At 48.1% G+C, this 20651-nt stretch overlaps 1 protein-coding gene across 18 annotated transcripts in view; it reads left to right on the top strand.

Annotated features, from left to right (window-relative positions):
* Positions 1 to 4279: 4279 nt before the first annotated feature.
* The window catches only part of ATG16L1 (autophagy related 16 like 1), a 44129-nt gene continuing 27757 nt past the window's right edge, over positions 4280 to 20651 (top strand). For 9 of the 18 annotated variants that reach the window (XM_086377639.1, XM_086377617.1, XM_086377628.1 and 6 more), the window contains exons 1-6: positions 4280 to 4544; positions 8457 to 8550; positions 13680 to 13785; positions 14501 to 14574; positions 15399 to 15650; positions 18745 to 18810. In XM_086377639.1, coding sequence (XP_086233765.1) covers positions 4430 to 4544; positions 8457 to 8550; positions 13680 to 13785; positions 14501 to 14574; positions 15399 to 15650; positions 18745 to 18810 — 707 coding nt within the window. In that variant the 5' untranslated portion in view covers positions 4280 to 4429. Of the gene's footprint in view, positions 4545 to 8456; positions 8551 to 9171; positions 9286 to 12703; positions 12845 to 13220; positions 13487 to 13679; positions 13922 to 14285; positions 14310 to 14500; positions 14575 to 15398; positions 15651 to 18744; positions 18811 to 20651 lie in introns of those variants that run through there. The other 9 variants (XM_086377669.1, XM_086377646.1, XM_086377661.1 and 6 more) reach the window with 7 other exon arrangements.

Below are 20651 nucleotides of genomic sequence, written 5' to 3'. Positions count from 1 at the left end.
CAGTCGTGTCCGACTCTTAGCGACCCCATGGACTGCAGCAACCAGGCTCCTCCGTCCATGGGATTTTCCAGGCAAGAGTACTGGAGTGGGGTGCCATTGCTGCTCCCCAAAAAAGCATACTGAATCCTTAAGACACTCACTATTTACCAGAAAAGCAACAACACAAACCACTCTTAAGATCCATAATTTGTTTCTGGAATATTCAGACAAGCCACTTCCCCCAGCCTGCCTATTACTCATCCCCCTCCAGCCATTCCCCTCAGGGCCCTGGGAACACACCTGCTCCCCGCCAGGATACCCTCTCTTTTGGGCCCTGGTTTCAAATCATTTCAATTATTCTTGGTTTTAAGTATTCTAGAGCCAAACTGCAATGTCAGCTGACTCAGAGATTGCACAGTGGAGTGCAGTAGTTCGGGCACAGAGGCTAAGGTCAAACTGCCTGCATTTGAACTCAGGTGTGCCCAGATCAGTGACTCAACTCCTGCATGTCTCAGATTCTTCATATGTAAATGAGGCTAAAGATGCTAACAGTAGTCAGTAACAACCTACTGAGCATGATTGTTGAGAGGGTTAAAAGAATTACAATACATGAAATTTTCAGAAGAGTGCAAGGCCCTTAATATTGTAGAAGTGTTTCTGCTTATTAGTTATCTCCCACAGAGCTGAAGAAATGATTTTATCAATAAATCTATGTTCATTTCTGATGCTAGGAAAGACTCTGATGCTGGGAAAGATTGAGGGTGACAGGGGAAGGGGGTGACAGAAGATGAGATAGTTGGATGGCATCACCGACTCAATGAACATGAGCTTGAGCCAACTCCAGGAGATAGTGAAGGACAGGGAAGCCTGGCATGCTGCAGTCCATGGGGCCGCAAAGAGTTGGACATGACTTGGTGACTGAACAACCCCAATTTTGTTCCTATAACTTTTTCTTGCGTATTTAGTACATGTATGTTGTTCAGTCAATAAGTCATGTCCAACTCTTTGCAACCCCATGCAAAGGACAGGCTTCCCTGTCCTTCACTATCTCCCGGAGTTTGCTCAAGCTCATGTCCATTGAGTCAGTGATGCCATCCAACCATCTCATCCTCTGCCGCCCCTACGTACACGTATAATGCACAACAATTAGGAAATGCATATAAAATATAGAAAATACATACAATAATATAACACCAGCAATGCTACTGCCCAAATATTTTTTTTATATTTCACTCATTGTTTAAACAACATTTACTGAGCACTTAATATATGAAAGGCTTCAAGGGAATTCCCTGGCAGTCCAACTGTTAGGACTCTGTGTTTTCACTGCCAAGGGTCCCAGTTTGATCCTTGGTGGGGGAGTTAAGATGCCACAAGCCATGCCACAAGGCCAAGGTGGGAAAAAAAGAGAAAGGCTTCATACTCTTACTGGAGATAAAGTGATGAACAAAGACAGATGCCGCTCTTGCCATGGAGGTTACAGTCTGGTGGGGGTGGGGAGACACGCCTTAACCAAGTAATGAATGATAAAATACATGTAAAGCTGCAATTGTGTTAAGTGCTAGAATGGAGAGGCACACGTGTCATGGGGAGATCTGACCTGGATGTGAAGGTCAGTTATTTGAAGGTTGTGAGGAAGAGACTACTGAGCTGAGAATTAACTCAATAGGAATCAACTCAGAGAAGCCAGAAGGGAAGAGTTTGCCCAACAGAAGCACAGTAAACCCAACGGTGGTGCAGCGAGAGGGAGCAGAAGAGAGGAGGCGCCACCATTGAGGCTGCAGTGGGCACTAGACACAGCTGGCTGGTTAGGGAGAGGGCAGACCTGCAGAGCTTTATAACCTTAACTTAATCATTATATTCTCTATTCATTCAACAAACGTTGCCTATGAGGATCCAGGGACATTTACATCAATTCAATTTACATCATATACCGTTAAGTCGCCTATGTACAAACAAGTTCCATTCCAAGAGTGGGTTCGTGAGTCCAATTTGGTCGTAAGTCCAACAAAGTTATAATAACACTATCAGCTATGTAGTACTGTACCGTAATAGCCTTATAATACATTTCACCCAAATAGTGCTTAACAAACACAAAAATAAAGAAAATATTTTAAACCTTACAGTAACATAAAAAGTACGGTATTACAGTACAACAGCTGGCATCGAGTGACCAGGCAAGAAGAGTTACTGACTGGAGGAGGGAAGATGGTAGAACTGAAGGATCACCAGCAACAGGAGATGGAGGGCAAGCTGCAACATCACTCATGCCTGACGTTGATGGAACATACATTCCCATCTTTGAAAGTTCAAAACGTGACGATTTGTATGTAGGGAACTTATTAATGCTTTTATTATAAACTGTTTTTGAACAATAAATATACAGTAATTTTATTCTAATTGGTGGAAATTAGGACTTCCCTGGTGGCTCAGGTGGTAAAGCATCTGCCTACAATGCGGGAGACCAGGGTTTGATCCCTGGGTTGGGAAGATTCCCTGGAGAAGGAAATGGCAACCCACTCCAGTACTTCTGCCTGGAAAATCCCATGGATGGAGGAGCGTGGTAGGCTACAGTCCATGGGGTTAGGACTTCCTTTCTTTCTGGTGAAAATACAGGTTTCCACCCCCGCCCCCGCAACTTTCCATTCTTATTAACAATGCTGATGGCTTCCTCTTTGTGGTCATTTGTCCAAGTATCTGTTGGATACATTCCTGTAAGGGGAACTGCTGTTCCTGAAAATTCATTAACGTGTTTTAATCACAGTCTTGTGTGTTGGGGGGGCGGTGGGGGGCGGGGGTGGAAATCAGCATACTCAGCTGTCAAGAGCTGAGGCTAGGCTCTTCTGAGATTGGTACCACTATTACACGTAGAGGCATTTTTGTTGACTTTCAGAACCTGCTTCTTCATTTGCTTCAGTGTCAGGAAGTCCCTGCTATTTCTGATCCCCATGGGTTTTTCCTACTCAGTACTGGCTGCCAACGAAATATCTTTGTGGCTCTAGAAGCTTAACCACCCTACTCCTGAGCTCCACAGGAGATCAAAGTCTTTCTTATCTGCTTGTGAAGGATGGTCCTCTGAACTTTAGACAGAGAAAGAGAAGGCAGTTTCTGACATTCCTTTTCTCTCCTCTGCCTCCTACTTCATCCAGTTCCAGGCAATAAATTCACTGACTTGTTAAAGACAGATGGAGCTCAAGTGATTCTACTACAGACTAGGTTTTCCATTCTACTTAGTTGACACATACCATATTCTCCTGAGACTTCCATCTCCCATTTTTCTCTACCAGCAAACTGTCTTTTTTTTTTTTTTTTTCCTTTCTTTCTTTCAAAATCCTGTTTGTATCCCCACCCTTAAAATACCTTCTAACGACCCATTTACTTTTAGGTCGTAGACAATTTCTAGGCTTCTAACGATTACATTTTCTTTACCTGTTCTTTGCAATCCATTTCTTCATTGAAAAAAAAAAGTCTTTTCCAAGACTAATGCGGTGCTCTTGCTAAAGCAACCAAACTTGATTAAGACTTAGAAAGAAAAGGAATATCTAGGTAAAGTTAAGCTTACCATGCACAGGCACAGTGTGAATTGCATTATATAGGTACTACTTTTAACCCTCACGGCAATCCTGTGCGGTAGGTATCATTCCTTCCCCATTTAGGGGCCGTCCCCATTTCACCTGGGCTTCCCACGTGGCGCTAGTGGTAAAGAACCCGCCTGCCAATGCAGCAGATGTAAGAGATGCAGGTTTGATCCCTGGGTTGAGAAGATGCCTTGGAGGAGGAAATGACAACCCACTCCAGTATTCTTGCCTGGAGAATCCCATGGACAGAGGAGCCTGGCGGGCCAAAGTCCATAGGGTCGCAGAGACTGTAACACAACTGAAGCGATTTAGAGCGCGAGCAATTTTACAGACTAGGAAGCTGAGGCTTAGGAAGGTTGTCACTTATCCTTGATCACACAGTTACCATGTGGGGAGTTTACTTCTGCTCAGTAAACTGAAGAAAACAGAGGTAGGCTAGGAAAGAAAGTATAAAACGCGGAAAAGCAAGCAAAGGGGACAGCAAGTGGGCGGAAGCCGTCCTTTGTTTCCTTCCCCAACCCGCGGACCAAGCCTCCAACGTGGCCCCCACGCCTCCCAGCGGCCACATCTCTGCCACAGGCACTTCCGGTATAGGGATGATGTCATCAGCCAGCGCCGCAAGTCGGCGCCGGACGCCGGCGTGCGCGTGGCGCGAGACGTCTGATGAGAAGGCGGGCTTTCCGGCTCGGTTCAAAGCCATTTCCGTCAGGAGCCGGAAGTCCGTCCTGGATGGCTTCGGGGGCGGCCTCTGCGTGGAGCTGATTGCAGGGGCCGCTGGCCTTCCCGCGCCCGCTGGTTCCCTCATGGTGCGGGCCGCGGCCGCCAGTCTGCGCTCGGATCAGCGGCGCTGAGGCGCCGGGGCAGCAGGCGACATGTCGTCGGGCCTCCGCGCTGCCGTCTTCCCGCGTTGGAAGCGCCACATCTCGGAGGAGCTGAGGCGCCGGGACCGGCTGCAGAGGCAGGCGTTCGAGGAGATCATCTTGCAGTGTGAGCGGCGGGCGGGCCCGGAGGGCGGGCGGGCCTCGGGGGCGGGCGGGCGGACCCCGCCGAGGCACGCGGGGCCGCCAGCAGGAACCCCAGGCCGAGCCCCGGCGCCTCTCGCGCGCCTCGATGCCGCCCCGGGTTCCCAACGCCTGGCACGGCCCCGTGCCTTTTTGTATCTTTTCCCCTTTTCCGTTTATCCTTGGGTGTTACTGTGGAGGGTTTCCCTGTAAGCCTTGGATTTTCTTCATGGGCAGGCGCCGTTCACGTTTGTATGTGTGAATCCCAGGTGTTCCGCACACAATACTTGTGTAATTAAATAGGCAGCTTCCAGAAACGGGCTATTTCGGGCATCGTGTTACTGAAGCGGTCACTGACTTGAAGCATTAGCATAGTGCTCTGAGTATCACGAAATGTTTGCCTTTCATTTCTCAAGACCTGTCCTTACGCTCCGCCTTGGTGTTCTTTGTGACACATCTTGAGTCTTAATTCACTTTTTAGTCGGGACATAGTAGGCTTTACTGTTACTGAAGACTTGGATATGAAAAAGGTGGCCCACACCCACCGCCGCCGCAGCAATTTGAGTACAAAAAAGTTTGTGCCCTTCAGTTCAGTTCAGTCACTCAGTCACGTCGGACTCTTTGTGATCCCATGGACTGCAGCAGGCCAGGCTTCCGTGTCCATCAGCATCTCCTGGAGCTTGCTCAAACTTACGTCCATTGAGTCAGCGATGCCATCCAACCATCTCATCCTCTGTCTTCTCCTTCTCCTCCTGCCTTCAGTCTTTCCCAGCATCAGGGTCTTTTCCAGTGAGTCAGTTCTAAGCTTCAGGTGGCCAAAGTGTTGGAGTTTCAGCTTCAGCATCCGATGAATATTCAGGACTGATTTTCTTTAGGATGGACTGGTTGTGCCCTTAGACGTCTTCTAATGAGCATTTCCTTACCTTGCCCCCCATTTTACCCTAACTGATGACACATTTGGGGGAAGAAACGGGCACTCTTGGAACCTCTGGTTCCAGATCTACCCCTTGAAGTGTGCCTTTAGGTCTCAAATTCTGTTGATGATGAGGTTCAGTGTAATAGTAGTTAATGTCCTTCATTGAATTCTGATCCTGCTAAATTTGTGGTTCCTACCCATACCTGCAGGTTAGAATTAGATGGGGATCTTTTAAAAAATTAGAAAGTCCTGGCCATACCCCAGACCAACTAAACCACAGGAATGGGCTGGGACACAGGGGTCAGTATTTCTTGCTGCTCCCCAAGTAATTCTGATGTATAGACAAGCTTGAGTTCTGCAGTATTTGGCACGTATTGTTTCACTTTCTTTCTGAAAATTCCCTGAAACAGGTCCTGTTGCCCTTTATACAAATGAGGAATCTGAGACCGAGAGAGGTTAGGTAGTTTTTCTGGGCTCCGGGTAGCACGGCAGAGTAGATAGGGTCTGGATTAGGACCCAGACTTGATGGCTCCTAACTTTTTTGCATTTTTTGCTTTTCTCACGTTTCCCCAAGAAATGGTTCTAGCTGAGCTCATCCTCTTAACTAAAATGGAGGAAAAGGGAGATGATGGGTGTGCCGCTGTTGCGCTAATTCCTTACACTCTTAAGAGACTGGCAGCCCAGTTCAGAAAGCCAGAAGCACAGGAAACTCCTTATTCAAATGTGACTCCTCATGGGTTACATAGATTCTAGTCACCAGGTATTTCATCACATGCTTATTCTTCAAAAGCTGATAACACACTAAAAGTCAAATCGGATTGACAGTCTGACCACAATCCCCTTACCAGCCTCCCTTACCTGCATCTATAAAATTGGGGTAAAGCTTGCCTTGCCTGCTTCATAAATGCAGTGCTGGGCATACAAGTGCTTTGAAAGCCATCTACTTAATTGCCTATAAATGGAAGGTGCTTGCTTGTCATCGCATTGACACAATTGAATGTTTTTCTGCACTTTGAAAATGGACATCTTGAAGGAGGGTGGAGGATGCTGAAGGCTAGTCAGAAAGACAGGTCAGTCCTGTTTTAAGAGGGACCATGTCTTAAAACAGCCTAGTGAGGAGTACAAGCCTGGGCGGGGGAGCGGTTGGAGAGGAGACCAGGGTGAGGAACAGTAGGACGCGGCTGCCCTGGCCTGTGCAGATCTCTGGGTTAGGCAGGGGTTGACTGCGAAATGGTCCCACTCTTCATTGCCCCGCTTCTCAAAGAAGGGGGCAGAGTTTGCTGTCAGTCCTGCCTCTGGGCCTGAAGAGGAAGATGAGAAGAGGCCGTGGGGACTGCAGGAGGCCTCCCCTCCCTCTCCATCCTGCTCTTGAGTGAGAGGAGCTTTTAGGAAGGATCCCTTTTGAATACCTCCTGTCCTTTGAAAGACCCGATATCACCAGGCATCCCTCTGTAATATTTTCGAAGATCTTTATCAGGGCTCTTGGACACAGGGGAACATTCAAGGTTGGAATCCCTTCCCTCTTCTGAGGTAGTTTATTAAATTAATATCAATGAAGACAGTGTTTCTGTTTCTAACCAGGCTTTCCGTCTTCAGAGATCAAAAAAGTGGGGCTCAACTCTTTAAGAGGAAAGACAAGCTCTTCTTGACCAGGAATGGTCCCTGGCATGAATCCTGTGGCATTTTTGTCATGAAGGCGCTGTCATCTCAGACGTGTGGGGTTAGTGAAAGCCCACATCAAGTGTGGGTTTTCTGTAAGTTTCCCAGCGTCACTTTCTTGTTCTGCTTAGTGCACCTCCTTCCACTTCTGATCTCACTGGCCCCCTGCGTCCACGTCATTTCTAGCCCTGACTTGACTTTTGGCTTCCTTTATTGTGCTCCCTGTCACATATATTATGGTTCGAGAACTCCCTATTTTGAACTCTCTGCTCCTGTATTCTTCAGCGTGTTAGGATCTTGCACCTAGTTGGTCAAGCAGGGAACCTCAGGATAACCTTTGACTTCTTACTGGTTACTATCTGTTAATGTCACTTGTTGAGTTGCTAAGTCATGTCCGACTCTTTGCCACCCACGGACTATAGCACACCAGATTTCCCTGTCCTTCACTATCTCCTGGAGTTTGCTCAAGTTCAGGTCCGTTGAGTCGGTGATGCTATCCAACCATCTCATCCTCTGCTGCTCCCTTCCCCTTTTGCTGTCAATTTTTGCCAGCATCAGGGTCTTTTCCAATGAGTTGGCTCTTCGCATCAGGTGGCCAAAGGATTGGAGCTTCAGCATCAGTCCTTCCAGTTACTACTTGCTTTTAAACTCTGTTGTTTCACCGTTGCCAGTAAGAAGAGGTCTGAATTTTCTCATCCTGCCCTCTCATGTGTTGGAGTGACTTTATTTCTGGCCACCTGCTAGGCAGCTCTAGACCTTCTGCCTGGACTGTCTGTCTGCTTCACCTGTGAAACCATCTGAGAAAATGAGTAAAAACTCACTTTTTCTCTTCCTTTTTATTCTTGACCTGCACCCTCCCCACCCGTGTGTATTTCAGCTCCTGTGGTCAGGGACTCTGGTTTGTGTCTGTGTCCCTAGCGCCCTGCCCTGACTTTAAGGTAGAGTTTTCCTCTTGCACTCAGTGGTGCACAGCACTTCATTTTCCCGTTGTGTTTTGGTGTGTTGTTTGTTTCTTCTTCCCCAGGTAGGAAGCTGTGGGGGTAGAAAGAATGGAGGGGGAATGTTTTGGGGGAGTTTTCAGATTCCTTTGTCTGGCTGCCTGTGCTTAGGCCAGGAAGCATCTAAGGAGTGTATGTTCTGGAGTTTGGACGACTGCTACAGTTGGTGACAAAGTGCAGTATACCTAGGATTGTGATACCTCTTAAAAGTGAAACCAGCCCTGTCATCTTCTGATTATTTTTTTTTTTTTGGTCCAGATCTCTATAAGAGATTGAGTAGTAATTAAGTGTACATAGGTTATATTAACTTTTTTTTCTTTGATAGATAACAAGTTGCTGGAAAAGTCAGATCTTCATTCAGTGCTGGCCCATAAGCTACAAGCCGAAAAGCATGACGTACCAAACAGGCATGAGATAAGGTATTTGGAAACTGTCCTCTGTTATTTATGTCCCCCTTTTAATTGAAACTTGTCTCAGTTCAGTTGTCACTTCTCTCATTTCGAAGCAAACCGAGTACTGTGTTTGTGCTCCAGTTTTGTTGGGGCCTCCCTTGTCACTCAGCTGGTAGAAAATCTGCCTGCAGTGCGGGGACCTGGGTTCCATCCCTGGGTTGGAAAGATTTCCCTGGAGAAGGGAAAGGCTACCCACTCCAGTATCCTGGCCTGGAGAATTCCATGGACTGTATAGTCCATGCGCTCGCAGAGTCAGACACAACTGAGCAACTTTCAGTTTACAGTTTTTAGTTTTTGTCAGTTCCTTTCAAATCGAAGCTTCTGAAGCCACATAGCTGAAATCTTTCTTTTTTTTTTTGAAGGCATGTAGGTACTTCCCCACCTAGAAGGCTCATCATCAGTACGCTGTGAGCTTGAGAAACTGCTTCAGACGAGCGGCCAGGCCAGCTTCTCCTCTAGCCTACGAAGCCTCACTTTTTCTAAATAATAAGGTTTAAGTACTCTTGAACAGATTCAAATAGATCTTGCTGGTACAGGATTGAAAGGCCTGTAAACATAAGCGGTACAGGTCTGTTTAATCTTTTTTAGTTCAGTGTGTTGCAGCATATTTTAGTATGCGGTCACACTAGTGAGTTTCAGAAAGCTTTGTTTTTTGTTTTTTTAAAGAAAGACTAGGGGGAAGTCTGCATTTTAATAGGAAGGGTAAGTATTGCTTCATTAAATGTGTGAGTGTATGTTCATGTTAGGGAGTTTGGTGTGTTTACTTGGGTCATTCACTCTCTGAGGCTCCTAAGTAGCTTAAATGGAATCATTCTAGAGTCTTACTGTCCTCCTTTTCCATTTGTTCATCATGTTTCTTCAATAGCTCAGTGGGTGAAGAATCCAACTGCAGTGTAGGAGATGCAGGTTCAATCCCTGGGTTGGGAAGATCCCCTGGAGGAAGAAATGACACCCACTTCTTGCCTAAACAATGCCGTGCACAGAGTAGCTTGGCAGGCTACAGTCCAAAGGGTTGCACAGGGTCAGATATGACTATGCATGCATACAACTTACATGGTAGCCATACCCATTCTTGCTCTAAAATCTACATGTTTTTTGGTATGTCAGTTACATTTTACCCATTGTAAAAGCAAAGTTGATGGTAACTTGGGGTTTTAGAAGAAAAACAGAAATGCTTGGGGTAGCTTATTTCATTTATTCCGGTCGCCATATCTGCTCATTACCTGCCATCCATGTTTCCTCATCTGGCGAGATGGTCTCCGGAAGGACTGGAGTGGAGAGAGGGACAGATGGCCCAGCCTCAGCTCCATTTCTGCCTAAGAACAATTCAGGAGATCGTGCCTAAGCTGTGGCCCTGGGAGGCCTTCTCAGTATTTAAAATAGTAGTTGCTGTGTTCTGGTCAATTTAGGTGTAGAGAAGCCACGTGACCTTTTTTCATCTAAATTCAGTCAACTGAAATCCTGAAACATTTTATTTCTATTTAGACTCTTGGTGGCCAAGGTAATGGCGCTTCAGCATCAGTCCTTCAAATGAATATTCAGGCCCCAATACTTGATGCAAAGAGCCAACTCATTGGAAAAGACCCTGATGCTGGGGAAAATTGAAGGCAGGAAGAAAAGGGGGTGGCAGAGGATGAGATGGTTGGGTGGCATCACTGACTCAATGAACATGAGTTTGAACAAGCTCCAGGAGATAGTGAACAGTAGGGAAGCCTGGTGTGCTGCAGTCCTTGGGATCGAAAAGAGTCGGACACGACTGAGCGGCTGAACAACAAGACTCTTGGTGACTATAGTCCTGCATCTTTTATCTATCAGCCAAATTCATTTGCTTGGAAAACTACTATAAATAAATATACAACATTCTTTTAACTGAGTATCACTGGGGTGGTTGGGCTTCCCGGATAGCTCAGCTGATAAGGAATCTGCCTGCAGTGCAGGAGACCCCGGTTTGATTCCTGGGTTGGGATGTTCCCCTGGAGAAGAGATAGGCTACCCACTCCAGTATTCTTGTCTGGGAAATCCCATGGACAGAGGAGCCTGGCGGGCTACAGTCCATGGGGTTGCAAAAGAGTCAGACACGACTGAGCGATTAAGCACAGCACTGGGGTGGTAATGTAAATGGAGGTCCTTGCCTTCCTGCAAACTTGTGTTCCTAACCAGGCCTCCTCCTGACTGCCTCATTCCTGTGCTTATTTTCCACAAGTCAGCTATGGCTTCTTTGCCTCAGTGTCGCGACACTCCCCCTCTGCGGTCACTGGGCCAGTTGATTCCTTGCCCACAGCATCCTCTGCGTCTGACCCTTGGTTTGCCCTTGAGTGCCGCCCCTTTCCTTGCTTACCTGTGCTTCCATTCCGGACTGTGGCGGGGTCTTGTTCACTGAGACAGGTTGTGACTGCAGTGTGGGCCAGGCGCTGGGATATGAAGATGAACAAGCCAGAGTCCTTGTTCTCAAGGACCTGAGCCGCGTGGGGAAACCAACTCAAAGAGGTGTGTGCTGGCGGGTGTTCCAGAGACAGGGTCTGATGGGTTGCGTTCTATGTTTTCCCGGCTGTCCTTAAGTCCTGCCCTGCCCATCCCATTCTAGTTAATTCTAAAACACACTGTGCTTAAAATGCTTTCTGTCATCAATTATCTGGCTCCCCTCTTCAGTGTTTTAATCCCTTTGCTAACAGAAGAGATTAAAGTGAAACTCTTGGCCTGGGATGTAGTTGACTCCAACCGTTTTCTAAGTACGCTACCTGGACTGCAGCCTCAGAAATTTGTTAGAAATGTGGAATGTTGGGCCTCACCCCAGACCTCCTGTTTCAGAAGCTCTCGGGGTGGGGCCCAATAGTCTTGTTTCAGGAAACCTTTTAGGTGATTCTGATGGCCTCTAACATTCAGGAACGACTGTCTCAGTGGCTGCTCAGTCCTTGTGAGCCACCCGAAGGTCCCAAGAGCGTGTTGGAGACACAGACCATCAGCGCAGGTTATCAGCCCTTTTCTTGGACCTGGTGAGTCCATCTGGGATGAGGCCCAAGAGTCTCTTAAAACCTGCTGTCTGGATGATTTCTTTTTCTCTGCCTAGTAGAGCACTCGGCTTTTATGAGAAGTTTGACTTTTTTGGTGAGTAAAATTGGAAGCAGTGAAAAGGCTTTGAGCAGAGGAATGAGCGCCCTGGGTCCTTGCCTTTGTCTCAGGAATCTTTTCTCTACAATGCCAGCTTCTTGGAAGAAGGGACTAGTTTGATGTTTTGCTTTGCTTTGCATTACAATGAGAATTTGATAGCAGTTATTTCTTATCTTCCTAATTCTCACACACAGTTACCCAGGCCTGTTGCTTTTATTGCCTCATTTAGGGTGGTTTCTGATAAGGCATGTGCCACTTTCTAGTCTCCAGACTTTGACCTCTTGGGCCAAGATTAAGGAAGCACTGTTGCTCAGAGAACGCAGCATTAGGGTATCTTAGCACCTGTGATAAAAACACTTCTAGAGATGGAGGGAGCATCACTCTGCTCCCCTTTCCCTCTTTATCTCTTACTAGTCACTGGGAGGAGATGCTCCCCCCATCCACCCTTCAGATGGTAGTACCCTAGGTTGCCAGCCGTCTTTCCTCTGGGTGGTGGTTTCAGCTGCTCACTACAGTCTGATGATCTTCATCTGTAGCTCCAGCCGAGACCCATTTCCTGAATCACCCACCCACAGTCTGATCACCTACTTCTGGTTCTGAGGTAGTCTGCACACACCTGCAGACTCTCCCGAGCTCCGTCGACTCTCAAGGTGGCCTGAACTCAGTCCATGGCTTCAGATGCATTTGTTTGCTGACAGCGTCTCTGTGTCAGCCTCCAGCTTGGACCTCTTTACTTAAAGTCAGGCTCTAATAAATGTGCCGTTTCCACTCGGCGTGCCCTCATGGATGTCCAAGGTGACCTCATTCTTCAGCCGCCGCTGCCCCCCCCACCTCCTCCCACAGCCCTTCCTCCTGAGGTGGTGACATCTGCCTTTGATCAGCCTCTCAGGCCAAAAGCCTTGAAGTCATCCCCGACTCCTGTCTTTCTGTTGTTCCCCACGTCCAGTTCAGAGGCACGTCCTGCAGTCTCTCTCCGCGGTGGATCTAGCTTGGATCTGACCTCGTCTCACCATGTCCCCTGCCGCTGCCCTGTCCTGATCTGCACTTCCTCGAGTCCAGACTGTAAAATAACTTGCTAACTGATCTCCCTGTTTCTGCCCTTGCCCCGCTGCAGTCTGCTCTGCACCCAGCCGCTATAGCGATCCTTTGAAACGTAAGTCATTCCTCTGCTCAACACCCTCACTGGCTTCCGGTCATGCAGAGGAAAAGCCACAGCCCTCAGGGTTCTGGGAGACTGCGTGGCCTCCCTGCTCCTCTCTGACCCCCTGCACCCCTGCCCTGGGGGTGCAGGCACACTTAACCTGAGAAGCCCGCCTCCAGCCTCTGCGACCCTTGCTGTTCCCTCGCTCACACGGCCCCGTCCCCAGGCCCGCACGGCTAGTTCTGCACTGCTGTCACGTCTCCAGTCTGGCGTCACCTCTCGGGCTGCCTTGGTCACTCCACGTGGAGCAGGAGCCCTGTCGTCCTGTCCCTCTTTATTTACGCTGCTACGTTTTTCTTCACAGCGCATCTGACCACCAGCCTCTGTGCACCCTCTCGCTTGTGGTCTGTGTTCTTGGCCGATCGCAGCGTCACACGGGCACAGCTTCGTGTCCCTCCCTTCTGCCCACTCCCAGAACAGGCCCGGCTCAGAGCTGGCTCTCAGACACTTGTTGACTGAGGGAACTGCGTTGTCTCCTCCCTGTTCACCTGAACGTCATTCCAGAAGCCATCTTTTATTCCTGACACGGCTGGTGGTTTGGGTTGTGACTGGTTGGTTTTACCTGTGTCTCACGGGTCCCGCTTTCTACTTCAGGTTGGTAGTGACTTAGGACTCCACTGGCCTGGAGAACTGAACTGCTTTATTGGCTGTGTTGTCATGTACAGGCTTCAAATTCCAAAGTTACTATTCCATTGTCTGACGGAAGGGGAATAAGGTCTTATTTTTTTCTTTTTTTTACCCCCTCTTTCTTGCATGTTCTCCTCATCTGCCTGGTTGGGGCATTTAGTCCCGGACATGATGGTTCATGGAATGATAGTCAGCTGCAAGAAATGGCCCAGCTGAGAATTAAACACCAAGAAGAGCTGACTGAACTGCACAAGAAACGTGGGGAGGTAAAGAAAGATAGCCCTTCTCATCTCTCCCTGCGGGTGGGGGCAGCGGGGGACAGGCACTTCACGGGCATTTGCAGCCATCCACGTTGCATACAGCATCGCCAGCTCTATCTGTGGGAATGAAACAACAGGAAAGGTGAGGACCCCCCCCCCCCGCCAATATCAGCAACCCTCGAGTTAACTCCCAGGTGGCATGAAAGGGACAAGCGGAGAAAACGTGGAAAGAACCCTACTCCTCGATCGACTGAACATTTTACTGATAACCATCATGAACTGTGAACCCTGCAGTTTCAGGAAAATTCATTAGGATGAAGCACCTTCTGGGCTCTGTTTGCCCTGGATGGTGGTCTAATGGCAAGTTATAAAGATCTTCAGCTGCGTTGATGGTTTCATCAGCTAAAGAATCCGGAAAGGTAGCTGGGGTGGAGAGGTAGACAGGCGCTCTCAGCAGGAGCCCGGCAGGCAATCTGGAGCATCACGGGTCTGTCCCAGGCTGCCTGCAGTGGGAGGCACACGCTGAGCTTGTGAGCCTTCCCGTCGGCCCTTCTCTCTTCCACCAGCTTGTTTCTTCTTCCTGCCTTGGCCCAACCCCACAGGCACAGGCACCTGGTTTTTGTTTTGTTTTGTTTCCTTTAAAATAAGTCACTGTTACTAATTTCCAAGTGAAGTCCTAAACTGTCTTGTTAATGATGAACATGTTCTTTACCCCCCACAGTTAGCCCAGTTGGTGATTGACCTGAATAACCAAATGCAGCAGAAGGACAAGGAGATGCAGATGAACGAAGCCAAGTGAGTAGAGACCAGGCCTCCTTCAGGACCGGGCGTGGGGTCACACTTGCTGTTCTGCCGCCCTCTTGCGCGTTGGACCCACAGCCCCCACACTGGACGCAGCACCAGCTTCATTTCTGTGCACTCGTAGCACGGGGTCCTTTTCTACCCTCTGGGATGCGAAAGGCAAGCACAGTGCCCCCAGGCCGCCGGGATCCCTGCACCCACACACCCGCCTGAGGTGTAGGCTTGGCTCTGGGAAGCGAACGCGAGGCAGTCCCAGCTCTCCCCACGGCCACTGCCACCTGTGGGAGCGGCGTCTCCTGTGGTGGGCGTGGGACCGAGAAAAGGCTCAGGAACAGGGGCGCGCTTATGAGCAGGTTATCCCTCATCTGGGAGAAGCCTGCCAGACGAGATAAACAGAGCCTCCAGACCTGGGACCTTCGAGCTGGAGGGGAGCCTGGGTTTCCTTTGGGCCTGTTCTCCAAGTCTGCTGCGAGGGCTCTCCGGAGGCTTAGAGAGAAAGGTGGGGAGCTTGCTCAGCCTCAGTGAGGGCGAGATCAGTCGGAATGCATGGATCCCTGGCCTCCTGCTGAGCTCCCATCACCACTGTTATTCAGCATCAGAAGCTCCCTCTTCCTTCCCACCCTGTTTCTCTGAACGGTGCCTTAGCTTGTCATTCAGAGTCTGGAGAACTTTGCCCGAGGTGTTGCCTTTGCTAATGGAATTGTCCCTAAACCACGGGGGCTGGGCTTGGCCAGGTGAGGTGCCTGTGCTGGTGGCTGAGGTCACTGCAGGGCCCAGGCTCACGCAGCTCTATGGTTTCGCTCCTCTCATGCTTTCAGAATTGCAGAATACCTGCAGACCATCTCTGACCTGGAGACCGAGTGCCAGGAGCTACGCACTAAGCTTCAGGACCTTGAAAGAGCCAACCAGACCCTGAAGGATGAATATGACGCCCTGCAGATCACTTTCACCGCCCTCGAGGAGAAGCTGCGGAAAACTTCCGAGGAGAACCAGGAGCTGGTCACCCGGTGGATGGCCGAGAAAGCCCAGGAGGCCAACCGCCTAAACGCGGAGAATGAAAAGGACTCAAGGTGGGAGAATGAACCCGCAGTCTGAGTCTCAGCGTTGGTACAGTAGAACCTAGCAAAGCAAGGCACACCTGGCAGCTCTAACCATGGGGAGGGGGCGTCAGGGAACACCGACAGAAGGAGAAGGGCAGTTGTGGGTATAAAAGAGACTTGCGTTTATGAGAACACTTTTATAACTGAGCCAAGGATTACCTCCCTGAAGGGCTTTGGCACATTACTGTATTTGCCAGTGAATTCTTTCCATGTTTCAAGAAGAAAAGCTAATTCTTGAACATTATAAATTAAACCAGAATTAGAAAAAGATTAAAATCCTCCCCCCTCATTTTATAAAATTGATCCAACCAAAAATTCTGATCTTGCCAGTGTACAGAATGACTGTGGGCCAACGTCACTAGTAATAAGTCTAAAAGATTTAGAACATTTGATTTTAAATCCCCACGTCAGTAGTTTAGAATTTGAAAAGATTATCGTAGTTAAAATCTAAAAGCACAAATACACGGAATAGGAAAGAACCTTAATAACAATGAGCCTTAGTCCTACCAAATACTGTGTGCAGAAAGATTTTGAAATCTGTGTGAAAACAGAAAGCAAAAGGTAGAAGGAAGAAATGTTACTCTCTGTTGTTTTGTGAAAAGTTCCTAAATAGGAGTATTGGAAGGCTTTATAAACATGAAAGGTAATGGTAATAAAAAATGAACCGTATGAAAACCGTAGGTTTCTTAACATTGAAGGACACTGTAAAACAACCAACGAGGGTGTGCAGCTGTAAAATGCATGTCCTTAGTATAGTCTATTAAGAAACAGGTGAGCATTCAGACAGATGGATGTAAAGCATAGATCGTAAAAGAAGTGGATGGGCTCCGTGAATTTGGTTAAAAGGGTTGTTGGGAGGAAGGTAGGTGGGACATTTCTGATGGGGGGCGGGCTGATTTTCCAACCCTCTGGAGGGCTCTGGTGATGGCGGGTGCCTGCAAAGCGTTCCTCTTGCTGGAATTTATCCTAAGTGAGTCATTCATCCTAAGTGGCTCACAAATACGATTCCGTGATCATCTGTTATTCACAGAAGTGAAAAGTCAGAAGCAGTGTCTGCCTTGGGAGGAAAAGAAACTGATATTTTTGTACAGTGGGGTTTTATGAAGTCATTTTAAAACAGACATACTTAAGTTAATATTAAGAAAAAGTGAGCTATCCTTTTCATATTCTTTCTGTCTCACGTTTAAGTTAAATTGTGTAGCTTATAAGGGCATCCCTGGTAGCTCAGCTGGGAAAGAATCCCCCTGCAATGCAGGAGACCCCGGTGTGATTCCTGGGTCGGGAAGATCCGCTGGAGAAGGAAACAGCTACCCACTCCAGTGTTCTTGGGCTTCCCCGTGTGGCTTATATGTGGAGCTCTTAGGCAGCTGGGGAGCGGTGAGGACGCGGGGGTTTCCCTGGACGTTGATAGGCTGCAGGTGAGAACCTGCCTGACGGAGAAGCTGACCTGCGGCTACGCGGAGGGAGCGTGCTGGAACGTCTTGCAGACAAGAACAGCCCGGGCTTTCTGGTGACAGCGGGGCGTGAGGCGGGTGGCACACCGGCCCCAGGTGTGTCCCAGGAAATGTTCTCCTGGGAATGTGCCCTTGTGCGAATCACCCTCTGGCTGCGCCTGTGGGGCCTGGGCGTTCTTTTCACCACCTGACGCAGCTATTTCCTCCTTCTCGGAAGCCTCTCCCCTACCCCTCTTCCTACCAGTTTCCCAGATTAGGTATCCTTCCCCTTCTAGCAGCTTCTGTTTACCTGGGTTGCAGTGGAACGCTCTTTTGAAATAGCTCTCATCTGGGTGTGTCCCTGCAGGCACAGTGGCCGCTGTGTGGGACGCTCCTGGGGAAGCTGTCAGCTCTCAGAGAAGGTTTCCTGTCGGCCTTTCTGATGAAAGCGGGCTGCGGCCGTTTTCTTCTCCCCGTGCCTTGAGCTGTGTGCCGTACCCGCCCCTGCCGGGTGGCTGCCTCTCCTGTAGAGGAGCGTTACACACTCCACGCTGAGACTCTGCTTTTCCCTCAGAGATGGTTTAGAGGTCACCTCTTAATTCCACCTACGAAAAATCTGTTAATTTTTGTGTTTTTTGTCACTTACCCTGTAAACTAAAACTGACTTTTCATCTTCCAGGTCAGGCATGGGATTGAGAGTGTAAAGCATTTTGTTAAGCTACAGCTTTGTTCTGTCCCAAATTCTGCTGTGTCACATGCAGGACCTTGCCCTATTTGAAAGTTCCCACTATGGTAGAAGCATTTTAGAAAAAAAATTTCCAGCAGAATTCTTGACCTGAGCTCAGGAGCAGGGCTGGAGTTGTAGGTTGGGGGGGTCCCCCCACTTTAAAGGCAAAACCACAGATAGAAGTGAAATCGCCGTGGAAAAGCAAGGGAGACCAAGGCTTACAGGCTAAGAAGCTCCTGAATTTAGGACTTGAGAAGGAAGGCCAAAAATGGTTCTGAGAGGTGGGAGAGAGTGAAGCAACTGCGGACCCCGTGAAACTTCTGCCACAGCCGAGACTTGGGTGTCAGCCCTAGTAAATTGAAGCTGCATACATTTTTGACAGCTGAAGAATCTCACTCTACCTCAGCTTCCGCATCTGTAAAATGAGAATCGTAGTATTCACCTTCAAAGCTTGTTATAAGTGTTAAATGAGTTAAAACCTGTAAAATAATAAAACTGTGCCAGGAATACGTACATTTTTATTTATCCGTGCTCTTGATATGTTAGTGTGAGACTGTTTACTGCAGAAAACTAAGTCTCCGTCATGACTAACCCTGGATGAACCTGGTGCACACTTCTGTCCTGAGAGGCCCTGGGTCCCGATGGACAGGCTTCTCTGCTGGTTCATTGCTTTCTCTAATAACATAATCCCTCCTAGGGCTTTGTTCTAAAATCCATTATAATGGGGTCCTTTCTGATGCAAAAGTGTGGGTTTGGGCCTCTGGGTATGGTTGCCCAGGGCAGTAGTTACTTGAATATTCAGTGCATCTAAAATATATTATTAGAGCTAGTAGTCTTTTGAGAGCCAAACCCCTTGTTGGCTTTAAGTAGACCTAAATAGTGGACTTTTTTTTTTTTTTAATAGGAGGCGGCAAGCCCGGCTGCAGAAGGAGCTCGCAGAAGCAGCGAAGGAGCCTCTGCCAGTTGAGCAGTGAGTAGAGAAGTGCATATTAAAACTGTGCTCTTAGTCATTTGGTTTGCTCTTCTGAAATAGCTTTATAATGTTTTGTTTCTGTGAAACCATTTTATAGATTGTAGAAAGAAAAGTAAAAGACTTAGAGAAAATGAAAAACACTCATTACTTTCCAGGAAGTTGTTGGCTTCCAGGAAGGGTGAGTTCTGACTTCCTTCACCCTTAACCAGCGACAGCCTCGATGTCTTCCTGTTGACATCCTGACCCACTTTCTACCTCTAGTTGGAGCCGTTGCAGTGTGATGCTGGGCTCCGGTTGTGTCTCCTGCTCTCTGCTTGGTTTGTGACTTTATGTGGAGTTTGGGCAAACTTTTGAAGCCTGAGTAAAAACTGGGATCTCCTGGAACACAAGGAATTGAATCAAGATAGAGTTTTTCCTAATCTGGAGTCAGGTGGAGGGTCTTCCCTGAGATTTGAGGCTTTGTTTTGAGAGTGGTGGGTATTTTAGTGACTAAATTCCCTTTGCTCTGGTTCAGGATTTGTTTCCCCCCCCTGCCCTCCCCCCCCCGCCCCCCCCCGACACTGAAATAATATCGTGAAATACAGTATTATGGTTATGATCCTTTTAAAATGTTGGTTGCTTCCTTATAAAGGGAGGGGAATGGTTTCATTTCATCTAGGGGTCATCGGCCAAAGGTCTTGACTTATAGCAGATCTCACACCAAGCCTTTGCTTTTAGATGTAGCGTGTGTGTCTATCTTCTGCTTTCCCACATGGGGAAAGTGAATGTCAGGTATTTTTGCCCAGAGCTGCAAAGTAGATAGTTGATCTAGAAGTGAGATTTGGTTCTCCTTAAAAGTAACAGCTGATGAAAGCATTGTTTGTCTTGCCTGCTGTTGGCCAGTGTGAACAGGTGAGTAGGTGTAGAAAGGTCACGCGTCCTGCCCCAGCCACAGAGCAAGTGGTGGGGCAGGCTGGAGACCTCAGGGTGTCTGTAAAGTCCTGCTCTTACTCTCCCGTGCTTCCCTAATTGTAGGGCTTCTTCCATCTTTGAAGGGTGTTGATAAGTTACCAGATGCTGGTGTTTTCTCGTGGTTCGCGGTCTTTGCGCAGTTTCAAGTACCTGCAACTATTCAGCTCTGTCTTAAACCATTTACATGGGCTCAGCTCATGTTTATCACTCTTGCTGTCTCTGCTCTTCTGTTGTTACCCTTGTGTGAACACAGATGGCTCTCCCAAACCACCAGTGAGAGGAGAAGAAAGCCCAGCCTGTTCTCTGTCTCCAGGCCCGCCTTTGTTCTCTCAGCCCTGGCCAAGATGGGGGTCAGTTACACGGGATCCTGGAATCAGTAGCCAAGGAAAATAAATTTACTTGCACTTGGTTTGACTTGCTTGGTAACAGGTTCTGAAGTATAGATTACATTTACATAATCCAGATAATTAATCATGGGAGAAGCTCTTCCAAGTTCCTATGAATCCAAACATTTGGTAATAAAGTCTCAGGTTATTAGTTTTTATCAGTTTACTTCTCCATGAAGATTGCAACTTGGTAGGAGGTCGTTAAGACCAAACTAATTACTTGCCTTTCCTCCAACCAGGAAAATGGGGAGGAAGGGGAATTCCAGAGGGGCTTTGCGTCTGGTGGGATAAACAGCAGAGGATCACATTCTTTTTTTTAGTATTTATTTGGCCATGTCAAGTTGCGGCACGCAAGATCTTTGTCCTTTGTTGTGGCCTGTGGGATCTTTAGTTGAGGCATGTAAACTCTTAATTGCGGCACGTGAGATCAAGTTCCCTGACCAGGGATCGAACCCAGGCCCCCTACGTTGGGAGCACAGAGTTTTAGCCACTGGCCCACCA

The sequence above is a fragment of the Bos grunniens genome, chromosome 3 (assembly GCF_055505025.1).
Source record: "Bos grunniens cultivar Pamir isolate PY7600 chromosome 3, Bosgru_T2T1.0, whole genome shotgun sequence".
NCBI classification, from domain to species: domain Eukaryota; kingdom Metazoa; phylum Chordata; class Mammalia; order Artiodactyla; family Bovidae; genus Bos; species Bos grunniens.
Note: the sequence above shows the minus strand (reverse complement) of the source record. Positions and strands in the feature narration are given on the sequence as shown.